The sequence below is a fragment of the Cervus elaphus genome, chromosome 8, assembly GCF_910594005.1.
Source record: "Cervus elaphus chromosome 8, mCerEla1.1, whole genome shotgun sequence".
In the NCBI taxonomy this organism is placed as follows: domain Eukaryota; kingdom Metazoa; phylum Chordata; class Mammalia; order Artiodactyla; family Cervidae; genus Cervus; species Cervus elaphus.
In genome coordinates this window covers 40,100,795-40,125,199 of record NC_057822.1, presented here as the reverse complement: position 1 = coordinate 40,125,199, position 24,405 = coordinate 40,100,795, and the positions used below count along the sequence as shown (strand labels likewise).

The window sequence follows — 24,405 nt, the reverse complement described above, 5'->3', positions numbered from 1 at the left end:
AGAGGACATTAGCTCTACCTTACCAATGACCTCTCCGGGTCAGGGTGGTGGCAGCCTTCTCTTGGTGGGAGGGTGAATGCCTTGGGAATTAAACCAGGCTGTTCACTCAAATAGAGAAACAGAGAAATCAGGTTTGGGCAAGCAGGATATGGAAAGCTGATGGTGAAACCCTATTAACAACAGGCATATATTGTTAGTATGGTGGGGTTTTTTTTTTTGGAATGTAGATTGTTTTTCTTTTCCATTATAAATTTACCATGAGACAGAAGCAATCTCATTCTTTATGAGAGACCAATGTGTACTAGGTAAACCTTTAAGGCAATGCAACAAAAGTGGCTTTCTGGACTGAGGCTTATTAGATAGTCTTGATCTTTTATATTTTGAAGTGTCTTTCATTTTCTGCCTCTTACTCATCTCTTGCCATGGAACATTTTCTTTTTATTCGAATCACCTTGTGTTTTCTGCTTGGTATATATGCTTTGATTGTGTATCAGGATATGAGTCAGTAGTGAAGAGAAACAAGCCACACTGAAAAAGAGAGCCATGTAGAGAGGGGACAAGGAGATGGAATGAATAAGCTGTGTTGTCATGTGATGTTTAAAACGACTTTTTTGCTGTTGTTCTAAACAATGTGGCCTGGGTGTGCTTTTTTTTTCTTTTTTTCTAAGCAGTGGCTATAGACATAGTGCCATCATGTATCTTTTTCTAGAATTTGAGCTTTAACAAATGAAAAACTGTGTGTAAAAGAGTGGGGGGAGGTGGAGAACTGAAAAGTGGTGTAATTAAGGTGATGGATTATTTCTTCTTAACCAATGCTTTCTATTTTCAATACGAGTAAAAAGAATAATAAGCCAGTAAAAATACATAAAACCCGTAATCTAAGTTCTGCAGTTGTTTACCAGGTAGTTATTTTTAGCAGGTTGCAGTGGAAGCAAGAGCTCTTGTTCATGTTCGAGGCTGTGGGCTTTGAACAAAGCGGGAGCAGAGAGACCCATGGGAGTCCCAGGCACGGGTGGGAGTGAAAGTGAAGGATTCAAAAGTGCCGCGTCAACCACTGATGGATGCCAGGAGGGACATCAGTAGCTCCTGCTCCCAGCTCTGAGCCTGGGTTTGGGTCTCAGACCAGCTCTGAGGGCTGCTGGCCCTACCTCTTGGGCCTCACTCGTGCAGTCCTCTGCAATTTTCATCCAGGTAAAAGTAGAAAGAGGACATCACAGGCTGTCTCCTGGGCATAGAGGGGCCCATTTTGGGGCAGTGACAGCTGCCTAGGGTTTGACCCTGTGTCTCAGGTTTTCAGGTCTGTTTAGTTCGTACCAACTGGCCCATCTCTGCCATGTCTCTTCCCCATCTTTCCATCCCCGCCCGCATCCCCGCTTGATCTGCCAATCGGCTGCCTCCCTGAGACTTTGCTCCCCAGTGTAACGCCCCCCTATGCCAGGGCACAAGACCTGGGGTGAGCCTCAAATTCTCTCTCTCTCTGGCATCCCTTTCTCCCACAGCTCTTTTGACTAGAAGCACTTGCAAGACACAGTGAGGGTTAAATGGTGTTTTCGCCGTGATCCTCTGATGAAAGGCAGAGTATTCCCAGCCCCTGCCAGGGCTCCAGATAGGCAGCTGTGGGCTGTGACTCCTTCCCCGTGGCCCCCTCCCCCTGAGGTCCCCAGCTGCCGGATCAGAGCTAGGTGTTGCTGAGCCGGGGAGCCTGGAGAGGAGATGCGTGTGAACCGCTCACTGCCCGCCTGCTGCTGCTGCCCGAGGGGACCCCAAGGCATCCTTTGTGAGGTTCGATCCGCAGAGGCCTGACACATCGCCCTGCAAGTTTACCATTCATTGAAGCCGCCACCAACATCAGTTTCTCTAAGGGGAGAAGAAAATTTTTTTCACTGACTTTTCCTCTGTCCAGGAACAGAAGGGACAAGCCTTAATTTAAAAGAAGTAATCTAAGTGTCACCAAAGAGAGGACAAGTGTTCAGACTTCAGGCAGCCACGGATCTGGGTTTAGGGGTGTCTTAGACAGGTGTGGGGGGGCAGGCAGCAGCATTCCTACTAATTAAGTGGAAATCTCCCAATGACCACCCCCCCCGACACACACACACACACACACACACACACACACACACGTACTGAGTGCAAGGCAAATGGAGAGTCATTTCTCAGGGAAATTTTATGCTTCTGCATTCTTCTTCCAAACAGATCGGTAGGCGTGACCACGTTCCTCGACCCTCTTCTATAAACTTCTCTAGAGAAGCCAGCTTTCTCTTTTGTTTGTTTAATCTCACAAATTAAATAAATGTTTTAACTGAAATGCCCCTTCTCTAGCACTTCGTTTTCAACCTACACATACAAGACTGCAGACAGGCCAGGCCTGAAAGAGTTCTGATTTGCAATGAGCCTCTTTTTTTCCCCCTCCAAGAGAGATGATTTACATTAGGTATCTTTCGAAACATTTCTCTTGGAAACCTGGATGACTCCTCCAGGTCCGGAGGACATTTCATAAACTTAGCTGCAGGAGATGTTTTCGCTTTTTGGTGATTCAGTGAGAATTTGACTGAGACAGTCTGCAGACAGGTTCAGACAGAGAAAGAAGCAGAAAGGGAGAGGTCTGCTTCCTGTTCCACCCCGTGTGGTTAGGGCAGAGTCTGCACACTTCTTCTGTCAGTGGACAGATAGTGAACATGTTGGGCTCTATGACACTCTGTGTGGCTGGGACTCCCTGCGCCTGGGCACAAAGGCGGCCATAAGCCATATGTGATGAGGGTGGCTGTGTTCCAAAATGTACAGAAATAGGCTGAGAGCCAGATTTCGTTTTCTGACCCCTGGGTTCCAGCACGGGCGGAGGATTTGGTCCACGTGCTTCCAGTCCTGACCCCGCCACTTCCCAGCTGCGTGTGCCTCCTCCAAAAGCTCTGGGCCATCTCTCGGGTTCCACTCTGTGCTGCCCCCGTCCTCCTCCTCAGTTTTCCTCCAGGCAAAACCAGGAGAAAGTCACTTATCCTCTCAGGTTCTCCACTTTCCCATCTGAGAGTCATGAAGAATAAAGATGATTAGTTGTCCAATTCCTGGCACCCAGGAAGTCTCCACTCATTAGAGTGGTAGTTATGCTCACATTTCCCAATTGCTTATTAACTCAGTAACCCTGTTTGCACAACAGGAGTGGAAAGAACCTACCTACTGTGTAATTTTTTTGTTGTTATACTCCCATATTGCTTCTCGGCCTTTTGGCTAAGATCAAGTGTATTATCCTCCTGTGCAGGGCTTCTTAGAATCTATTGTTTCTCAGAATTTAAATTCTCCACCTTCACACCACCCCTTTCTCCAGGAGCTCAGAACTTTTACAGGTAGAAGCCTACTCAACCTTGCAAATACACTTGGAGTTGACTATTTAAATTTCTGTTTCTCATTATTTACACAATGGGAAAACCATATACAGAATTAGAAGGTGGAAATTCATGAAAAATAGAACAGGCATTGAAAGCATCTTTCAGTTGGGGGGAAATCAAAATCTGTGAGTACATGGGGGAAGTCTGAACAATCAAAGGGACTCTTCAGGTGAGCACATCACCAGTGTTGGACAAAGTTGAAGTCACCTGCGTTTTTTCTCCCATCCTGGGGGACGTGTCTCCAGCTCCTGAGTTGTGAAGCAATGGCCTGGGCATCTCATGGCTGAGGGGGCAAGTGGGGCTAAAATGCAGCCACTTACCAGCATCTGCCCGAAGAGGGCACCTTTTTGCATTTTAATGTAGAGGCATGGTATGAGCTAACAATCTAACACTTTCCAAGAATAACTATTCTGTGAAGTACCATTAGGTCATCAAGGTTTTTTCAGGGAAGTCTGAATGTTGGTCCAACATGCATTCCTCCATTCAGCTGTCCACTCATTCCTCTAGCCACCCTCCACCCCCCACCCCATCTATCCATCCATCCATCCAACATTCCTGGGATTGCTGCCCTTATCTTGGAAGGTGCTTTGGAAGAGGACTTAACCCCTATTGACCTTCCTTTTCTCTGGCTGGCAGACCACAGCCTTATTAGCATACAGCCCTTGAAGACTGCCGCAGAGCCAGATTGTAAAACAGCGGCCTGTGGGAGTTGAGTCTCTTTAGCTGGAGAAGGTCCTAAGAAACTCTGGCCCCCAACTGCAGGTCATCAAAAATTGCCTGAGGGGGATGAGAGGAGGACTGTTAGCTGTATCCTCTCTTTTCTGACTGCCTTAACATTAAAAACACAAATTCACATAGTATATTTTCTCATTTCTCCAAACAAATGTCCAGGGGAAATGCTTAAGGAGCCAATATGATGTCGTCCACCAAATGGCTTCTGTCACTAAAAGTTTCTGCATGGTGATCATTTCTGGGGAGGGAAGTATTAGCAGGAAATGGGAGGAAGGTTTTATGAGAAAGTGGAGTTTGTCTCCCAGAGCAGAGCAGAACTTGAGGCCAGGGATCTAGCTCTGATTCTGAATCTGTAACCCACACAATGTGACTTCTCCAGCGCTCAGTCGGTACAGTCATGTCTGACTCTATGCAACTCCATGGACTGGTAGTTCACCAGGCTTCCCTGTCCATGGGGTTCTCCAGGCAAGAATACTGGAGTGGGCTGCCGTGCCCTCCTCCAGGGGATCTTCCTGACCCAGGGATCGAACCTGAGTCTCTTATGTCTATCTTTGGCAGGTGGGTTCTCTACTGTTCCCTAGATCCTCCCCTCTGTGCCCCGGCTTTGTGGATATCATAAGCAACACTAGGAGTCACAGGAGGAAGGCCTCAGCCCCAGCATTTTGAGCCCTGGGGGTGGGAGAGAGGCAGTGTATTTGGTGTTGAGAACCAGCGCTGTGGCTGAAGAAAAGCAGCTTTTTGAACTGAGACTGTGGTGATGGTGGGGACGAGAGCAGTTATGAGTGTTTCATGCTTGACAAAAATGAGCGCTCCTGCTTTGTGGTCTGGTCAGGCACTTCAGAGGGCGAGTTAATTCCTGCGGACTTACCGCCTTCCTTCCCTCTCATGGCTGAGCAGCTGCCTCATTAGAGGGTGGGTCTCACTGTGGAGCCAAATGGAAATCAGAGGCAGACCCGAGGACACCCTTTGGGGAGAGGCAGGTGGCCCAGAGGAACCTGGAGTCCATCTCTGCACACTTTGTTGTTTCTCATGCGTTCTCCTGAGCCCACATGAAAATCCAACAGCAGGATGGTTGCCAGGCAGCAGATACTCTTGGTGACCTGAATAATGAGTTGACACCACGTCCCTGTGACTCACGAGCTGGCCATTTCGAGGAGCTGTTTTCAGGGCCTTGCTTTCTCTTTGTTTCAGTATGGTCACAAAAAGAGGGAGGGAGGGAGGGGAGGAGGGCTGGAGTGAGGGAGCTTAGCTACAGTAATGAAATTATTAAAAGGTGGAAATGGTCTGGGAGTAAACACCAGGAGAGGAGGAGGTAAGGAAGAAGACAGGATAGAAAGGGGCGTGGTGGTGACCCTGGGATTCTGGGATCCTTTCCACCCCAGGGGTGGCGGCTGCAGCTGCCAGGGTGTATACTGGGTGACACATTCTCGACATAGCTCCTCCCAACCCTGTGGCACTTCTGATGGGCTCAGAGGCCCCGACGAACCCTGTACCCTAGCACAAGGGGATTCCCTAAAGCTAGAGGAGTCAGTGATTAAGAGCTGGAAGAGTGGACAGGCTCTGAAAGATTTTCCAAGAAAAATGCTCTCATTTTTCTAACACTTCTGAGAAGGCATCAGAAGGTCTGATTCACCCCTCAGCTATCCCCCAAATCAAAAAGAGGTGCTCCAGGGTTCGGGTTGCAGGAATCGGCAAACACTGACTCAGAAATAGGAGTCTTCACCTCAGTTCGGTCTTTTTAATCACGAGCATTTATGGATAGTCTTCTTGGTGCATACATACCCTGAGGTAGAAACCAGGATGAGAGCGAGTGCTTCTGCTTGAGGAGTCCACGTCTTGTGAGGGAGGCATGAAAATATCAATGAGCCTTGTCTGCGTCTTGAGCAGAGATGCACCCAAGGGTAGGACCAGCGGTCCAAGGAGAAGGCAGCAGCATCTCCTCCCTCACCACCGTGGCTCCCACCGGGGGTATTCCACGGATAGAGAGGACACATCTTTCTGGCCACCTCTACTTGATGTAAGCAGCTAGGGAGGAATTTTTCATAGGTTAAGCATACATCATTTTTCAGAAGTAAAGATCATGTCTGGTTTTGGCAAGCTCAAAAGCTCCTAGTCCCATTTGGGCCGGATTCTCATCTGATGTAAATCGTTGGGAGAAGCAAGTTGTAGCCCTGTTTTGCATTAAATGGGACTCCAGCCAGTCTTTCCCTAGAGTTACCCTGGGCTTAAATCTACGCCATCATCTCCATGGCAACCAGAGGCTGGCCAGTGAATGTGGTTGCCTTGTAAATCCTCTGCTAGCTTCTCTTCCCTCCTCTGTCTTTCCCGTGATTAGAATGTTCTCCTTCCCTTTGCTCTCACTTACTCACTGTCACTCTCACATACCTACTGTCGTTTTGCACCCACATTTTTTGGTTGCAACATCCTTCCAATCAGCTTTTTAAATCCTCCATTCAATTAAAAAATGAAGATGTGTTAGTCATTGCTTGACAGTGGTAACTGACCTGTTTAGACAAGACCAGGCTGATTTCAGTGGCCATGGAAGCCTTGGCAAACCAAAGTGGAATTCCCCTTCAAGTCTAGCCAGCCTAATTAATACATTGTTTGAGAATGCTGGCCAGCCAGACCAAATATTGTTATTTCCACCCATTCGGAGAATCAGTCCTATGGAATCCCAGAAGTCATTTTAACATCACTTGCATGTATTCCTGTGTGTATGCGTGTGTGTGTGTGAGAGAGAGAATCATAATGCTTCTACATATTATAGAGTATTGCAGTTAAACAGAGAGAAGAAAAGAGTTTTGGAATCACATAGCTCTTGGTTCAATACAATACTTATCACTTGCTGTAAAACCATTCATTATTTCCTCATCTGTAAAATGGGTCTGAGAGTACCTACCTGATAGGGTTGTAAGCAGGAAGTAACATCGATCACTGAAAAGTGCCTGGCCCACCCTGAATACTCAGGACCATCTTGTTCCCCTGTCCCCTTCCCTATCCACTCCGAAGCATGTGTGTGTTTCTTTTCTTTTTTGAATTAGTTTTGGACTAGTCTGCATGCTCTCAGCCTAGCAACCCTCTTCTGTGTCTCTCCACCAGGGGGCACCCTCCCACCGGGGACCGAGCCCACGGTGGACACGGTGCCCGTGCCGCCCATCCCAGCCTTCTGGTATTACGTTATGGCCGCCGGGGGCGCCGCGCTGGTGCTGCTCTCCGTCGCGCTGGCCCTGGTGCTGCACTACCACCGGTTCCGCTATGCGGCCAAGAAGACCGATCACTCCATCACCTACAAAACCTCCCACTACACCAACGGGGCCCCTCTGGCGGTGGAACCCACCCTAACCATTAAGCTAGAGCAAGACCGCAGCTCGCACTGCTGAGGGCCGAAGCAAGGACCGCACCCAAATCAAACAAGAAAGACTGCAGACACGTTGCCTCGATTTTGCACTTTTTCCTCCTCGCCTAGTCTCTGTGTGAACGCTCAGACATCTCTGTCTCTGGGCCCAAACCCTGTGCGCTCGTATCCATCCCGACCGTTCTCCTCGGGTTCTTTTGTTCTCCTTTTGTTGATTCCAAACCGCCCAACCCCAACTCGACAATGCTGCATCTTGGAATACGAGAAGACACACGCCCCTAAGCACCTCACAACTCACGGCTCAGCTGGTTTCCTTCCAGAGACTGGTTCCCTGTTTCTTCCCCTTGCCTTAGCCCACCCCTCCTCTCCGGTGGGCAGTCCGCCAGGAGACGTGGGGGAAACCCGGATCTGTGTGTGTGTACATAGTATACATCTGCGCCTGTGAATAGCTCTGTGTGTGCGTGGGTGTGAGAGAGGCTGGCTCGGGGGGAGGGGAGTGTGTGCGTGTGTTCAGAGAGGGCCCCCGTTTAACTCACGTGTTACTTCTCCGGGGGTACATGTTCCAGAAAATAATATAACTGTTCTAGTTCTGTTTACTTGGAGAAGAGATTGAAGCTTTTTGTTGCCTTATCTAGCTCCGGCTGGATTTCTGTTGGCTTACCATTGTCATCTCCAGGTACCTAAAACTAGAGGCCACCCGAGAAGGAATGTGGCCCCTCCCATCCCTGTCCCCAGGCCCCACCCACCTGACCCAAGAGGAAGGGTCTCCCACTGCACTCAGACCCAGATGTGACTCCCCGCTAGTCCCGTCTGGGGTGTCTCTGACGTTACACAGTAACAGCCATTGGGTGCCTGTGGAACCATCTTTTCCTTCCAAGCCCTGAAGCAAATTTGTCTCATGTTGCCTTATAAAAGAGAAGCTCATAATGAATGTTTAGCTTTTATCAGTTAAGTCCAATCTTGGAATAAGTCATAGAGAATAACCAATCTGAGACTGATGTAGGAAAAGCAGTAGCCTGTTGAGAGCAGGAGGAAGTGGAGAAGGAAGGATTGAAATGCTGTCTTTAAAAAAAAACCCTCACCCCAGGGGGTTCATTCGGCCCACCGGGGGATGGGGTGGAGTAACAAGGTTAAAAAAGTCTTCTTTGGTATCATATGGATCATGGTTAATAGCATTTGTAAAATATGGGGGGAAGGGGGTCATTTGCTTTCCTTTCATGGTGTTAATGTGTGCCTGAATCTATAGCCACTAAAATATAAGGCTGTTCCCCTGACTTATTTGAATACTATGAGAGAATAAAAAGTTACCATTTGTTTAAATGTACTAATGTGCTACCCCTTAAAGCATTCATAGCATCTGGTAAATACACCTTCATAGGCTGGCCTGGCATTTCCAGATGTGACTGCATTGTCAGGAGAAGGTATAAGGAAGATAAATCCGTTGCTGCCCATTTGTCCTTTCTAAGCAACCCAGGGAGTCTTTCTAAGCAACCCAGGGAGAGGGATGTTAGAGATAAACTGCCTAACGATATTGTACGAAGGATAGATTCAATAATGAAGCCAATTTCATTGATAGAAAATGCATATTTTAATGAGATTCTCAGCGTACTGGGGCTTAGGCTGGGGGTGTTTGTTTCTCACCTTCCTGCTAGGAATCCACTGGGGAAGTGTAAGATTCTCTCCAAAGATGGTTGCCTGGGCTGGAAGCCTCCAGATACCTTCTGAGAACAAAATACTAATGATTTTTTGGCTGCTTGTAGGAGAGAGACTTAGCATTCTTTTGGAATATTCACATAGGTCCCTCCAACAAACGCACACTCAACTTTCGCATCTGGTTTGTTTCATCCTCCTGAAAGAATGGTGCTCTTCCACTCTTACTCTATTTCAAAGAGCTCGTCTGTCTCAACCACAGCAGCCCTGCCAAGAAAAGAAGATGAAAGGCTAGAGCGTGAGCTACCTTGAGATTTCAAGAAGTGTCTTACCCCAGCTGAAGATGGAGAAAGAAAGAGGGGGGAGAGAGAGGAGGGGGGGCAGGATACCATGGATACCTTAGGATGACTTTCATGCCCATCACTGAGGGCTTTTTATCTCAGGTGTCCGTATCCAGTGATGTGTTTGGGGCCAGGCATTCCCTTGAAATGATTGACATCCCTATAGGCACCCCATGGAAGCGTGGTGTCGGGAAATTACACCTGGGAAGTCCAGCCAGTGTAGCAACTGTCTGAGTTACCATACACCCGTGAGGATTTCCCTTCTTTAAAAGAAGATGACAACAACTTTGTGCATTTGCTGTATCTTTATCTGATGCCCCATGGTGGCGTCATCTTTATGTACATGCTGTCGTTGAGAATATGAGACTGCTCAAATCTGTGAATCCCATAATGCACTTCAGCTGGGGATGTCGCATCTCTCTCTCTCTCTCTTCCTCTCTCTGTCTCTCTCCACTCTCTCGGCCCCAGCAACTTTCATAGTATTATCCAGGTACTATGCTAAAAGGGCAGCTCTTCTATAATGTCATGCCTTGCAGCTTTAAAAAGCAAAATTCTGTATTTCGTGGAGGAAGGGAAGGGTCCCTCTCTTCTAAAAAAAAAAAAATAGACTGGACAGGTGAATGCATGCATGCATGTTTAGAGTTGCTTCTCAGAAGACAAAGAGGTGATAGCAACTATTAAAAAATAAATGAATGAAAGGAAGGTCTAGCTCGGGCTGGCAAAGTTTTTGCCTTAGTAGAGCTTTCATGTTAACAGTTCCAGGAGGGAAACCCTTATCTCTGGGGTGAAAAAATCCCTTTCTTGGTATTATGCTAGCAATTGCTATCCCTTAATTGCCTGTGAAGGCAGAAGAAAGAAAAACAGGATCATAGCATTGCCATTGACAAAACAGAATGCTGAAAGTAAATTATCTTTTCCCTTGTCCCACATTTTTGGGATTAAAGCCAGAATAGGATAGGAAATCCAGTAATATTTCTGAGGTTGATACCCCATCTTTAAGAAGACTGTGTCTTTAAAAATGAAGCTAGCAGGCAAGTAAACACCTAAATAATGGAAAATTACCAAAGAACAACAGCAAAACAAGAAAACTTAAAGATTTTTACTTCCTATTCTTATCCCCATGCCCTATAACTGTGACATAGCTTGCATTGCTCAGTTGCCTGTGTGTCAAAATACCTTGTGGACGTTGAAAACTATTTGAAAATGTATTGTGTGGAATGTAATAAAATGATGATATTTTTATACAAACATCTGTTTTTTTTTTTTTTCCCCACCTTGGCTTATGAGAACAAAGTTCAGATGTAGGCTTTGAACAAACTGATGTTTGCAAAGTTTATACATCACCTTCTGAGCTAGAGGGCATTTCTGTGGGAAGGAGGTGGGTTTTCTCCTTGAGGCTGAATGCCAACTTCTCCTTCTTTTATTTTTATTACTCCTGCTTGTTAGGAGTTTTATCCAATTTGTGCAGCTGAGCCAACTTTTATGATTGGTGTGGGATTTTGCAAAAGTTGCTAAGTGCTAAATTACTCCATGTGATTCCACAAAATTTCTCTTGATGGCAAATCCCTGGAGATGGGACTCTACTTTCAAAAGGCCCCCGGGGCTGGGACCAGCGAAGCTGAATCATGTTCTCAGCTCTGCAGAGACAGATAGTTTCCTTTGGAGAAGAAGTGGCAACATCTTACCCCTTGCCTACCAAATTATTACTTCCACGGGGACGTCGATCTCCAATTTATGAGCACTTTCCCAGACCAAACGGGAACTTACAGTATGTTCAAAGCTCAAAAATATTCCAGACTTTGGAGCAAGTAATGAAGATAATTATATGATTACTGGGAACCTAGAAATATCATGGTGGAATATTTTATAAAAGGAATATTCTATAAAAACTTTGAGGAGAGGAACTTGGGGAAACTTACTGAAAAGCCAGATCTTTTGATAAGTATTTGATGAGTATTTAGTAGCATGAATTATGACTATAAGTTTATGTGCTCAGTCGTGTCCTACTCTTTGCCACTCACCCCATCCCTTGGACTGTAGCCCACCGAGCTTCTCTGTCTATGGGATTTTCCAGGCCAGAATGCTGGAGTGGGTTGCCATTCCCATCTCCAGGGGATCTTCCTGACCCAGGGATCGAACCTGTGTCTTCTACACTGCAGGCAGATTCTTTACCCACTAAGCCATTGTGGAAGGCCATATTTAGTGACATAGTTATATAAAATATTTTATCAGAGAGTTATTAGGGGCAAAAAAAAAAAAGATCTAGGAAAGACAGCCTCACAGCAATTCAGTGTTTCTAGATGGTGGTCAAAAGTGATGATGGAAGAATTTTCCACCCCCCTAAATTTATGGGGTGTATTAAAAGTATCAACCCCAAACCCGTCCTCAGAGTCTGAGAACATTCCTAATGGCCTCCAAGGAAAGGAGCATGTCCAAAAAAGCCTATTTCTGCCAGGATCCTGCTTTTCTTCCTTTCTAAACCTAGAGCCAGGAAGAATTGCTTTTTTACAGCTATCAACCTGCCCAAGTGGTGCTAAAGAAAACAGGTTTCTGGGTTTTCAGATCTGCAGTCGCTACAGCTGGCTCACCGGAAATGTCACTGTCTGTCCTCTGCAGGACAATAGAGTTGAATGTCCATGAGCCTTGTTTTTTCCTCCAACGACGAGCATCATGACCCATTTTGTCCACATAACAGGTGGCTATCCTTAAAGCCATTTGTTCCTATTAGCAAAGGATGAAAATGAAAGCATCTCAGAAGCATTTATTTCCAACAAAGAGCCAGGCTCAGTCAACATTTTCATAAGCTGGCCTGGGACCAGGTTTGCCAGTGAATTAAATTAGCCATCGTGTATGCTGTATTAGCATTACTGTTTTTGCAGCCACCTTTGAGAATTTCATCATTGCTTTTCCTTGGTTCTGACCCCAAGGCTTATTCTATACACATTCTCTCTCTTCCCCAAAAGAGCAGAGACTGTTAACGATTCTGATCTTAGGCATCCAACACTGCACTGTTATCAGTATGGTATTTCAGACCTAACCCAAGCATAAATGGTACAGAAATTGTATTTCCATGGATCATAAACACCAGATGTCAAGGCCTAGTAGGGTCTGTCTTGGCTCCTACCTGGCCCTTTATGATGGTTTAAATGTGCATTCCTGGGGTTGAAGCAAGACCCTGCCCTCCTAGCCCAGATACCCTCAGCCCAGCCGGTCAACTGTGGTCCTCGGTTTGTTTTTGTCACCTCTCTTCACAGACTGTGCAGTTGTTTGGCACAAACGTTGTTGGCCTTTCTATCATCTCTGATGAAAAGAGCTTCATTTTCAAGTTTTAATTTGTGCGCTTTGTGGTCTCCACATCTGAGCCAAACTACAGACCTGTAGGTGTGGCTGGTGTTCCCGTTGTGTGTGCATCACTGGGGCTCTTGCAGCTGTGATTTGCCTTTCATCCACTTCAGTGACGGCCCAAAGAAAACACAAACAAAGCCAACCAGAGGAGAAGGAGGGGAGGGGAGGCACCAGCTGATGGCCTTGTGATCTGCCGGGGAAAGATCGCCTTACACAAATAAACTAAAAGCTAGGAGCCGTGTAGGATTTGATGAAGCCTGACACAGATCAAGTGCATGGAGTGGGTCTTCAGGTTAGATATCATCAGACACCTGGACCCTCAGAAGGCATCGGGCCACAGGCCACAGCCGGGCTACGTCTGCACTGTGTGGAGAAAGGAGTTCCTTTTGGCCCCAAACTTAAGCCTGGAATGGGTACAAGATTTGGGCACTTGCCAAAGAGCAGACCCCCTCTTAGTATGGTTTCTGCTTGGCACAGTACACAATCTTGGTGCTTCAGGGCAAACAGCAGAAACCATTCTTGACCTAAGGCCAGTGGGCAAGAGACCCAGAATCCTTCTACTCACCAATAAAATAGTTGTTCCTGGGCTTTGCTGTCACTGACCTCCAAGCTCCCAATAAAACTAAAGTCCCATGGGCATCAAGCCAAGACATAGTAAAGGCCATTTGAAGAGTCAGCAACAGACATGCTGGAGGCAGGACTGGTCACTGAGTAGAGAAAACACCTATTCTTGGAGGCTCATGGCCACAGTGATTATTGATACTGAAGAAGGTCATTGGGGTAAACTTTAGGATGGTATCTGACTAGGCTTCCTTTCATTTCTTTTCAACTTGCGAGTTATTTGTGGCTATAGCCTCAAAAACTGCAAATTGTTTTTTTTAAAAAAGAAGTTCATTTCATTGTTAACCAGTTGCACTCCCCTCCCAGAGGGAACCATGAGAAATTGTTCAAGGTATATAATTTCAGGGCTTGTTTTATACCTTTACAAATGTATATGTTCATGTCTAATTATGCAGTTTGCTTTGGTTTTGTGTAAATAGTATCAGCGTTGGGTCACTTGCCTGGATAATGTGCTTCTTTTCCTTTGAGAAAGTCTTGGGGCTACTTTGTTGCATGCCTGACAGGCTTACACAATTCTTTTTAAATATCCTCTAGCATTTTGTATCATGTGGCTGTACCATAGTTTATTAACTGCTTCCCTGCTGGTGGGAATTCAGGTTGTGTCTAGTTTTTCTTACTATAAACAATATTATATATATATTATAAACAATACTGTAATGAACATCCTTACAGTTGCCTCTTTGTTCACGTTTCTCTGGAATAGAATATGTGGGTCAAGCGGTGTGCCTGCTTACACTTTAATAGATGCTTTGGAAGCCTGGAGTGTCCTTTTTAGAGTGAACCTGCCTCCATCTGAGAGGCTAAGAAGCTAGTGGACAGCCTGCCTTATATCCCCTATCATGCGCAGAAGCCACATCATCTCTGGCTCTGTCTCTCTAAACTAGGGGGAGTGCTTGCAGGGGAAAACTTTAGGACACTTTTAGCTAAAGGAAATCTTAATGGCAGGGATTTTTTTCAGTGCCGATTTGTGGAGAATGTGGGCCTGGCTATACGTCGCAGCTTACTGGAACGGGGGCCACTGTGCCCCAGGAGTTAATTCTATCCCTGAGTTCAGCAGTCAGAGCCCTGTTCTCCGTGATTAATGAGTTCCACTTGGTTTCTTCAAAGAGTGACTGTGCTGTGCCTTGCTGTTATTTATTTATGTTTTCTACTAAAAAATTCATGTAAAAAACATTCTTTAAGGTCAGTGCACGGTATTGTGCTACAGACGAAAATATTCCAACAGCCACAAGCCAGCCCACATCCCAGTGGAAAGTCACCAGTCCTCGGGACCTTGCACCTGAGGCCCCCAGCCATGACCACAGCCCTGAGGGAGCCGGCTTGCCCAGCTGAGAGGATGCACCCAGCTCCTTTCTGAGGAGCTTCAGGGCTAGTGTGACCTGAGGAAAGGCAGTAGATGAGGTGGTTTTCCAGCGGGAGGTTTCAATGTGCAGGTGAAGCTACTCGCCCCAAGTGGCTCCAGAAAGGAATGGCAAGTAGAAGAGAAGCCAAGAGACCCATTAGTCCAAAACACCATTTCTTTTAAGAGTTGTTACCCTGATTTCTGCTGTGCGCTTAGACCAAGCGGTCATGGTAGTGTGACTCTGAGCATAATGGATAGTGTGACAGGCATACAAGAGATCTTTGCGCTTTCTCCAACCTGCCAAAAATCCAGGACTGCTGCCTCTTGGGCATGAGGCTAGGGTATAATTTTGGGGGGGGTGGTGGTTATAACTCTTGATGGCTCAGTGCGGGGGAGCAACACAAGAATGAGATGTGAATGAGCTAGAGCTATGTCACCACACACACAAGCTTGTTTTGTCTTCTGTGCGTAATTGCGCAAAACTGAACCTCTGTGATGTCGTTAACTGATGTACCCAAAGGCAAAGGCTGTCATCCGGAAGAGGAGTGATAGGGCTCCAGGTCTGGCTTTCAACAGCGGCAATTTCTTTCTCAGGCGGCAGGACTCATTAACTGGACGCCGAACTGGAGTCCTCTGGAACACGATAGAGAGCGACCAACTCCAGTAATGACAGGAATGCAGAGAAAGCTTTGAACCTGAGCTGGCCTTGACCAAAGCCCTGTTCTCAGTCAGCCCTGCTGGTTACCGAGGCTCGTTTCCGCACAGTCTGTTAAGAAACTTCTCCTCTCTTTGCGTCTCCCTACTGCCACCAAGGGGCTGGGAGAAGGGACATAAGAACCTTGAGGGATGCATCGTCTTCCTCCTTGCTTTCTAGGGCACTTGTGACAGTGGTGTGTGTGCCGTGTGCTACGTTGCTTCCGTCGTGTCTGACTCTTTGTGACCCCACCGGGCTCCTCTGTCCATGGGATTTTCCAAGCAAGAATACTGTAGTGGGTAGCTATTCCCTTCTGCAGGAATCTTCCCCACCTCGGGATCGAACTCCCATCTCTTATGTCCCCTGCATTGGCAGGCAGGTTCTTTACCACTAGCGCCACCTGGGAAGCTGGTACTCAGGTGGAAAGATAGTCACTAGGACCTAGACAGGGGCTGATGTGGGGGTCCAAGGAGCCCCATGGTGCTTCATCTGCCTTGGCCAACTGAAGATCAGGAGCCCGAGCTCAGTAATACTGTCCGTGGGAAGCCTTGGGCCCTCACCACTGTCTTGGCCTCCTGGCTCTAAACACCCAACAGGGCCACTGTCCCATCCTCTTTCCTCAAGAAGGACCTGTCCCCACTGATCTTCATGCCACTGAATTGGGTGTGGTTCATCTTCAGCCCCCGCTGTTCCCCTTCTGCACCTCTCCTGTCTCTACTCTTTAATGTATTTTATTTATTTGTTTGTTTGTTTTTGCTGCACTGAGTCTTCTTTGCTGTGAGGGCTTTTCTCTAGTTGCAGCAAGCGAGGGCTGCTCTTCATTGCAGTGTGTGGGCTACTCATTGCAGTGGCTTCTCTTGTTGCAGAGCAAGGCTGCAGGTACTGCAGCTTCGGTAGTTGGGGTGCACGGGATTAGTTGCTTCACATCTGGTAGAATCTTCCTGGATCAGGGACTGAACTCATGTACCCTGCATTGGCAGATGGATTCTTAACCACTGGACCACCAGGGAAGTCCATCTTCCCCTCCTCTTGGTGGCCCCTTTCCTTATCCTCGGGCATTCTTACACTTTCTTCACCTCCCTCCACCAAGGCCTCCCACCAGAAGAGCATGTCAGATCTCTCATGTGCATGTGAGCCTGCAAAGTCGCTTCAGTCATCCGATTTTGTGCAACCCTAGGGACTGTATCCCACCAGGCTCCTCTGTCCATGGGATTCTCCAAGCAAGAATACAGGAGTGCGTCACCATGCTCTCCTCCAAGGTATCTTCCTGACCCCAGGATTGGACCCACCTCTCTTATGTATCCTGCATTGACAGGCAGGTTCTTGACCACTAGTGCCACCTGGGAAGCCGAGTTGCATTTATACAGGAGACCAAACTTAAAGTCGGGGCTTCCACTTACAGTAATGAAGAACATCTCTGACTCTTCAAAGATCTAGAGCAAAGAAAGCGAAGAGTAGCTAAAGAGCCTCTTGATGAGGGTGAAAGAGGAGAGTGAAATAGCTGGCTTAAAACCTAACATTCAAAAAAACAAAGATCATGGCATCTGGTCCCATCATGGTAAATAGATGGGGAAAAAGTGGAAACAGTGACAAATTTTCTTTTCTTGGGCCCCCAGATCACTGCAGATGGTTACTGCAGCCACAAAATTAAAAGACATTTGATGATTGGAAGAAAAGCTATGACAAACCCACAGAGCATATTAAAAAGCAGAGACATCACTTTGCCAAGAAAGGTCCATCTAGTCAAACCTATGGTTTTTCCAATAGTCATGTAAGGATGTGAGAGTTGGACTATAAAGAAGGCTGAGTGCTGAAGAATTGATGCTTTTGAACTGTGGTGCTAAAGAAGACTTGAGAGTCTGTTGGACAACAGGGAGATCAAACCAGTCAGTCCTAAAGGAAGTCAACCCTGAATATTCATTGAAAGGACTGATGCTGAAGCTGAAGCTCCAATACTTTGGCCACATGCTGTGAAGAGCCAGCTCATTGGAAAAGACCCTAATGCTGGGAAAGATTGAAGGTAGGAGGAAAAGGGGGTGACAGAGGATGAGATGGTTGGATGGCATCATCGACTCAATGGACGTGAGTCTGAGCAAGCTCAGAGAGGCAGTGAAGGTCAGGGAAGCCTGGCACACTGCAGGTCTAAGAGTCGGACACAACTGAACAGCAACAAGAAGAGCGAAGGAGAGATTCCAGAATTTTCCTCCATCAGCATTACTGGGTTTTTCCAGCCTACACGATCATGAAGCCTCTGTCTATAATTAAACATTTTACTGGCTGCCTCCTTTTTCTTATTTTCATGCAGATTGTTGGGGCTCAGTGGAGCCATTCTGGCCTCAGCTGCTCATCCGCCTCCACACTTGAAAGTATTATTAGGTCATTTCACAACCTTCTCATTTGTAGTCTATATTTTCAATCCTTTTTAGGGTTTCCTTCTGATAATTCAACTAAAAATAATTGAAAATCATGTTCAAAGTCTTCTTAAATATCACAGATCAAGCCCCCTTTTCTTTTCCAGCTTGAAATCATTTGAAAACTGCAAAAAAATTTTTTTCCATGACTCTGCATACATTTGGCTATAGTTCAAGAGATAAAAACCCATGATAAAGGATCTTCTGGTGGTGTTTCTAAACTCAAGCCAAACCCAGCACAGGATGAAGGGCTTTCAAGTAGCCTGACTCTAATGGAGGAGTTTTGGCAAAATTTTGATCTACATCTGAACTTTTGGCTCCTTATGGCAACTGGGGATGAACAAACTGAATTAGGGAAATTAAGTGTGGTAGGGAGTAGGAACCTTCAGCCAATACTAAATATTAAATCAAACTAAACACATTGAAGAGCCAAGAAATATCTGTTAGTCCTTCATGATTTCTCATTTGTTTAGATCACAGTGTTGCTTCTCCTGCTGGGATCAAAACAAAGTGGCTGAGAGAATTTTCTGAAGGCTACTCCCATTTGGATGGTCCAGTGATTTAACTGACCTGAGGGGTTCAGGAACGTGGAATCAAACTCAACAAGGACTCTCAGTGGCCAAGAGCTAATCCCAAATAAATCACAGCCCCAAACAAGGTGTCAAAAATGTGGCTGACTCTCAGGTCTGCTGCCGAGCTCTTCAGTGACTTATTGCATTTTTCTACTCTCCTTCCTCAATTTCTTCCTCTTTGAATAGAAGTGATGACACTTGGTACCTGTGAAAATGAATGATTTCAATGATTTCCTGTGTAGGCATGTCTTTGATCCTTGCTTTAAAAGCTGATTGCAGTTTGATGGGTTGAGTGAACATGTGGTTTAAGTGGTTTCTCACCAGTCTTTATCAGCCCCACTTTGCTAAGTTGGAGTCTTTAAATTTGGGATAGCACTTACCCGATCTGTCAGTTCTTCAGTTGCCAGTTAGCAGGATAGATTTCTAAGCCAAATGAGCAAGTATTGAAAACATGGGACCTCATGGCTTCCGCCCCCCACCTGTCTGTCCTTTGCATGGTCTTCTCCTTCCCCACAGAACTTAAGATGGATGACTTCAGGTGGGAGGCACCCAGAAGAGGACAGACCTGGGGTAAAGACTGGGGCAGTGAGCTCTTTCCTGTAGAAGCTGCCTTATCTAATACCGGCCTTTTCCGGCAGCCCTCAACAGAAGGACCGTTGTAGCTTTCTCATTGTCTTCCTATAAAGACGATAGGGTTTTAGGGCAGGAGAGAACATCAGTGCTTACTGTACGGAGGAACAAGCTGAGACTCAGGGTGCTTAGAGGCTCATCCTAGCCCCCACACCTGAGTGGAGTGGTGGAACTCTGATGAGTAGGCAGTCTGCTCCCAGGGCAGTGCTCCCAGCCCAGTGCTCCTCCATATCCCAAAGTGCTCCCCTCCAGATGCAGTCCTGAGTGGGTCCACTCATGTTCTGGGTGGCCGGTCTGTCATCAGCTTCCACCAGGCCTCTCAAACCGCTGCTTGGAGCTGGCCTGGAAGAGACTCTTCAGAGAAAAGCCAGTACATGTTGGTGTCCTGATCGGTGTGCAAGTGACCCAGGGGTGGATGGTCTTCAGTCATTTATCCAAAAGCAGCCAGTGGTTTGGGGCAGGCTCCTCACTCTGTTAGTGATCTTGTGAAGCTCTTTTTTTTTTTTTTTTCGATGTAAAAACTGAACAGAACAATGTCAATGAAAATACACTTGCAGTGACCACAGCATATGAGAGATGTAGTGAAAGGGAAGGTCAGATTTTTCTGTAACTGTAGAAAAGCATTCTAACCCCAAAGGATCCTAATTTAGGAAGGGAAAGAAAAAGATGAGGAAGAGAGCAAAGTGTGTGTGTGTGTGTGTGTGTGTGTGTGTGTCTGTGTGTGTGTAAGGAGAGAGGAAGGGTGGGAAGGAAAATCTAAATGAGAGAGAGCATTCTTGTTTGAGACCTACACCACACTCAGGGGGAATTTTCCACTTGCAGGCCAGAGTGTCTGGGGTATTTCCCCTGCCTGGCATGTGTGGTCTTACACTGCCAGGCAGTGTTCCAAACCCCTCTGGGAGATACACATCTCCCTAGAGGAGGCTTGGTTCGTGACTGGTATGGCTCTTCCTCTTTTGTGCCATACCTTTGTGATTTACTGACAAGGATGCTGGAAAATATTCAACTCTTCCTGGGTTGGGGGGCGGGGGCGGGTGGTGGTTCCTGAACAGTCCAGAGGATGTCTTGGTAACTAGCCACTATGGGGTCTTTTGCTCTGGAAAATCAGGATAATAGGAGACAGGTAAGACCTTGGATCACTCTTCACTGGGTACCTAACCCACCTCTCAGCAATGCTAAGGGAAACAAGGGGACCATTTGGCCTGAGATGCAATGTCAATATGAAAATGACCAGGTTTTCCTGAATTGGGTTTTTTGTTTGTTTTCTAAGTAGTGGCTACTCTAATCACTTAGTTTCTCAAAATTCTGTTAAACTACCTTCCAGGCACTCATGAGTTCTTCTTCCTCTTGCTCTGCTGGTCTGCAGCAGCTGGTGCCGGGAGGTGGGCAGAGACGTGACTCTGATGTAGGGAAGTATAAGGAGGAGATCTGTGACCAGGCAAGGCAATCTCTTTGAATTCCTCAGTGGATCTAAAAAAAATGAATTCATGCCCCAAACCAAGAGATCAGTGTACAAACTTAGAGGCTCAGGTGCCATGTTTGAGACCGTCCCTACCCATCAAACAGGAAAAGGAGCTGGACTCCCCGTCCCCTCCCACCCCTGGCAGCAGCCTCCGTTCCAAAGCCACTACCTCGTCCTCCCACATTTTTCCCAGCATTGGCCCACCCTCACTTGCCCAGTCCCTGCCCCCAACCCCGTCAGCACTTTGAGGTCCCCCAACAACAAGCCCCCTTTCTTCTGTGCTATTTTGGCACAGGTGAGTCCTTACTTCCCAATCACACTGAAGGGCCTTGGTTGTAGACACCAGGTCCCATACATCTTCATTTCCCAAACTCCTCTGTATGGTTCCCTGGCACATAGTCGACCCTCTTAATGAGAACTGGCTGACTGGCTGTTAGTCATTAAGTGAACACTGCTCTGTGAAGAACAATGAAAGCCAGCCTCCCTCTCTGGATAATGTCTATCATGGAAAACGTGAAGCCCCAAATTTCAGATCACCGCATCCTCACATTCATGAGACGTCTTGGTGAGTTCCCATCAAAGTGGTGAGCCAGCAATGCAGGCAAACAGCCAGACACTGTGTATCCAGCCCGCTGGGATGAAGGCAAGGCAGACTGTCTTCTCTTTTGGAATGGTCTTCCCAGGTGGTGCAGTGATAAAGAAGACGTCTGCCAATGCAAGAGACGTGGGTTTGATCCCTGGGTAGGGAAGATCCCCTAGAGGAGGAAATGGCAGCCCACTCCAGTATTCTTGCCTGGAGAATTCCATGGACAGAGGAGCCTGGAGGGTACAAAGAGTCAAATGTGACTGAGCACCCACACACACACACAGGGAGGATATAGGTGAAATGTGCTGTTCTGCCCATAGCCAGAGAACTTGCATACACATGTGGAGGAGTAGAAGGAGGAGGGTCTTCTTTGGCCCCAGTACAGTACTGAGAGTCTGAATTCAGATTTTGGAGTCAGACTGACCTGAGCTTGAATCCACACAGGGGCCCGGAAGGAAGCAGGGTCACGTAAGCACAAAGGTTGAAAGTGGAAGTTGTGTGGGTGGTAAGATGCATTCTTGATCTGTGTTCTCTTAAAGGTGGGGCTCACTGCACTCTGCATCAACCCACTCACAAACACACACGCCTCCTGAAAGAGTCCTGGAGTGTCCTCTCCAAGTTTTTCCTCATTTAAGAAGTTCAGTTCCAGGTCCCTGCCCTGCCTCTCTTCCCCAGCCAGGCCTCCATGTGCTGGCCGTCCTGTCCCCTTCCTGGGAAGGTGCTGCTTCCAGCCTCTGCCTTGAGCTCCTGGCTCACCCCTTCTCCCTCCAACCTGTCCTTGCCTTTTCTTTACTAGAACTACAGGGACCCAGTGGACATCCACACATCCTGCCAGCATTCTGAGGAAACAGGCTGAAGTTTCTCTCTTGGCCTCAACAGAAAAGGAAAGTGGCCCATGAAGAGCAAAGAGACTTCTGAAAAAGAAAGCTCTTAACCAAACACAGATATCAAGAATATTAGCATGGGGACTAGAGAAAATTGCTATCAAAGTAAATGGCTTTTTGTACAAATGTTCCCTTTATTGGGATTTTCCCCAGTGTGTCATTCTTTCTTTAAGGCTTCATGAACAGATGCGCTTTTGAAAATGTTGATTAACTTATCCTTTTTTTGACCCCTTCCCACTCACCCAAACTCCTGGGAGCAGTGATTATGCAAAAAGCCAAGTCAAGCCTCTAAAGTGTTCTTCACCTGAAGTAGCCTTTGATCCTCCAGGTGCAGAAATCTCAGCCACATCTGGGTAATCAATTTCATAGAACCTTAAAAATGGACCTATTCTTGGGGGGGAGGGTCATCTCATCCAGTCCTCTGCCCGCAGAGACAAGTGGCTGTGATCTCCTGGGACAAAATGTTCTCATAGTCATTACCATCCTCTTACCCTTTTTCCTCCAAGATCAATGCCACATCCACTCCTTTCCAGCTGGTGATCAATAGTGTGTTAAGAATTCTTCCCTGAGGGTGTGAGATGGAGCAAGATGGCACTCTAGCCTCCAAAACTTTGTCACATCCTTGGCAGAGATGGAATCCCTAAAAGCAAGAACAGGATTTGGCCCAAAAGTCACTGGCAGGAGCCCTGCAGTTTTCATCCTGGGTTGATCCACATATTCTTTCTTATCGAGCGTTCTGCTGCTTTTAACCATGAAGGTGTTAAGAGGTATAAGCATCCCATAAAAACGATTAATTGTTAGAAATGTGATGGTTTTCTTCCATGTTTGTTTTTCTCGTAAGGTTTAAAAAAAAAACAAAACCCTGGGTTGATTTCCACCAGCCTGATTTGATCCCTGTGACAGACACCACCTGCCTCTTGTTGATTCACGTTTACATCTTCATTCCAAGGGCACAGCCTGCATTGCAGAGGCCTGGAGAATAACGTAGGGACGGGCACTGAGGTGGGAAGTTGGCAGGGCCTGCAGGTACTAGTTGCTGTGCTATAAACATGCCAGGAACAGACTGGATTTCTGGAGGATCGGTGCCACATGGCATTCATCCTTTCCAGTGGGGTCTTGGCATTTTGTTTTCCGCATCCCTCACTAGTGACGAAGAGGATGAGACTGTGCTTTGGCACTTTGGCCAGGAGTGAGGAAGACTTCTAACAGGGTGAAAACTACTGCCTCCAGGGAAAGACTGAATGTCAAGCATGGCAGTGATGGATCGATCCTCAGTTCAGGTCATGATCAAGTAGATCTTCCCCGAGATTCTGTGCAGATGAGGGAGAAGTTCAGGCTGGTCTGAAGTCCTTTTGTTCCTCTTGTTTGATAGTTTAGCTCTTTGGAAGCTTGAGTTTGTGTTCAGTCTTGACTTTTTTGGATGTAAATTCATCGTGCTGACATCAAGGTAGCTCACCTGACTTTGAGTTGAATGAAATTTCTGAAGGGCCACATACATTCACTGGTGCCACTTTGACCTGACAGCCGGGACAGGCATAATTAACTCATAAGACAGGAAGAAATGATAAGAACCTGTTCTTCACCACATATTTGATTCCCTTTTTTTAATATTTTACCATCTTAGACAGGTAATTTCCATTGGCTCTGATTTCTATAAGATGGACAGCAAAGTGAATAGAGACCTGTATTAGCCACCCCCCTTCCCCCAAAAAATTATCATAAAAAAAGAAAAAGATAGACAGTGATAATAGTGGAGAAAATTCGGAGTAAATTAACTTAGCTCTATTCAAGCCTGGGCGAGTCAGGTTGGGTGCCTGTGTTTGATCTATTCTAAACTGTGAAGAAAGCCAATGAGAAAAATAGACTGGGAAGGAAAGAGAAAAGTATTAGCACGGATATGTGGGGGTGGACAGGCGTTATAACATTCTTTCCAGTTCTAGTTCTATAAATACACTAAAGCATATAATGATGAAATGTGACTTACTTAAATTCCATTTTTTGCAATCCAGAGGAGGAAAAACTCTGATACTTTGTGTCCACTTAGATGCATCCATATGAGGAGGGGCAGTGTGTTACACCAGATGAACATCACAGTCGTGCAACTGATGATGGACATGAAAGACCACTGAAGCTGCCTTAGATAAAACTCAGACCTACGTTGGTTGTAAATAATAGCTGTTATAAAGATACAAGCTAGCATCTACTGGGCACTTAAAGCCTTTCTCATTATTTCTGTTCTGGTTGTTGTTGGAAGTAAAGTCAAATCATTTGAAGGAGGACGGATCCAGTAATGTGCATACTAAATGATCTAGAAGCAGATGCAATTCTTTAGCTTCCCACAGTGCTGGGAGTCATTGTCAGCAAGGTGGCATCTCTGCCCTTCAGCCACTCGAACCTGTT

At 46.5% G+C, this 24,405-nt stretch overlaps 1 protein-coding gene and 1 pseudogene across 4 annotated transcripts in view; both read left to right on the top strand.

The window, feature by feature from the left end:
• NRP2 (neuropilin 2) overlaps nucleotides 1-24,405 on the top strand; it is a 120,050-nt gene that overhangs the window by 89,906 nt on the left and 5,739 nt on the right. For 2 of the 4 annotated variants that reach the window (XM_043910298.1, XM_043910300.1), the window contains exon 16: nucleotides 7,212-10,706. The exons of the other annotated variants lie outside the window; for them this stretch is intronic. In XM_043910298.1, the coding sequence (XP_043766233.1) occupies nucleotides 7,212-7,492 (281 nt within the window). In that variant the 3' untranslated portion in view covers nucleotides 7,493-10,706. Of the gene's footprint in view, nucleotides 1-7,211; nucleotides 10,707-24,405 lie in introns of those variants that run through there. 4 annotated transcript variants of the gene reach the window in all.
• On the top strand, nucleotides 3,203-3,312 carry LOC122699030 (annotated as a pseudogene).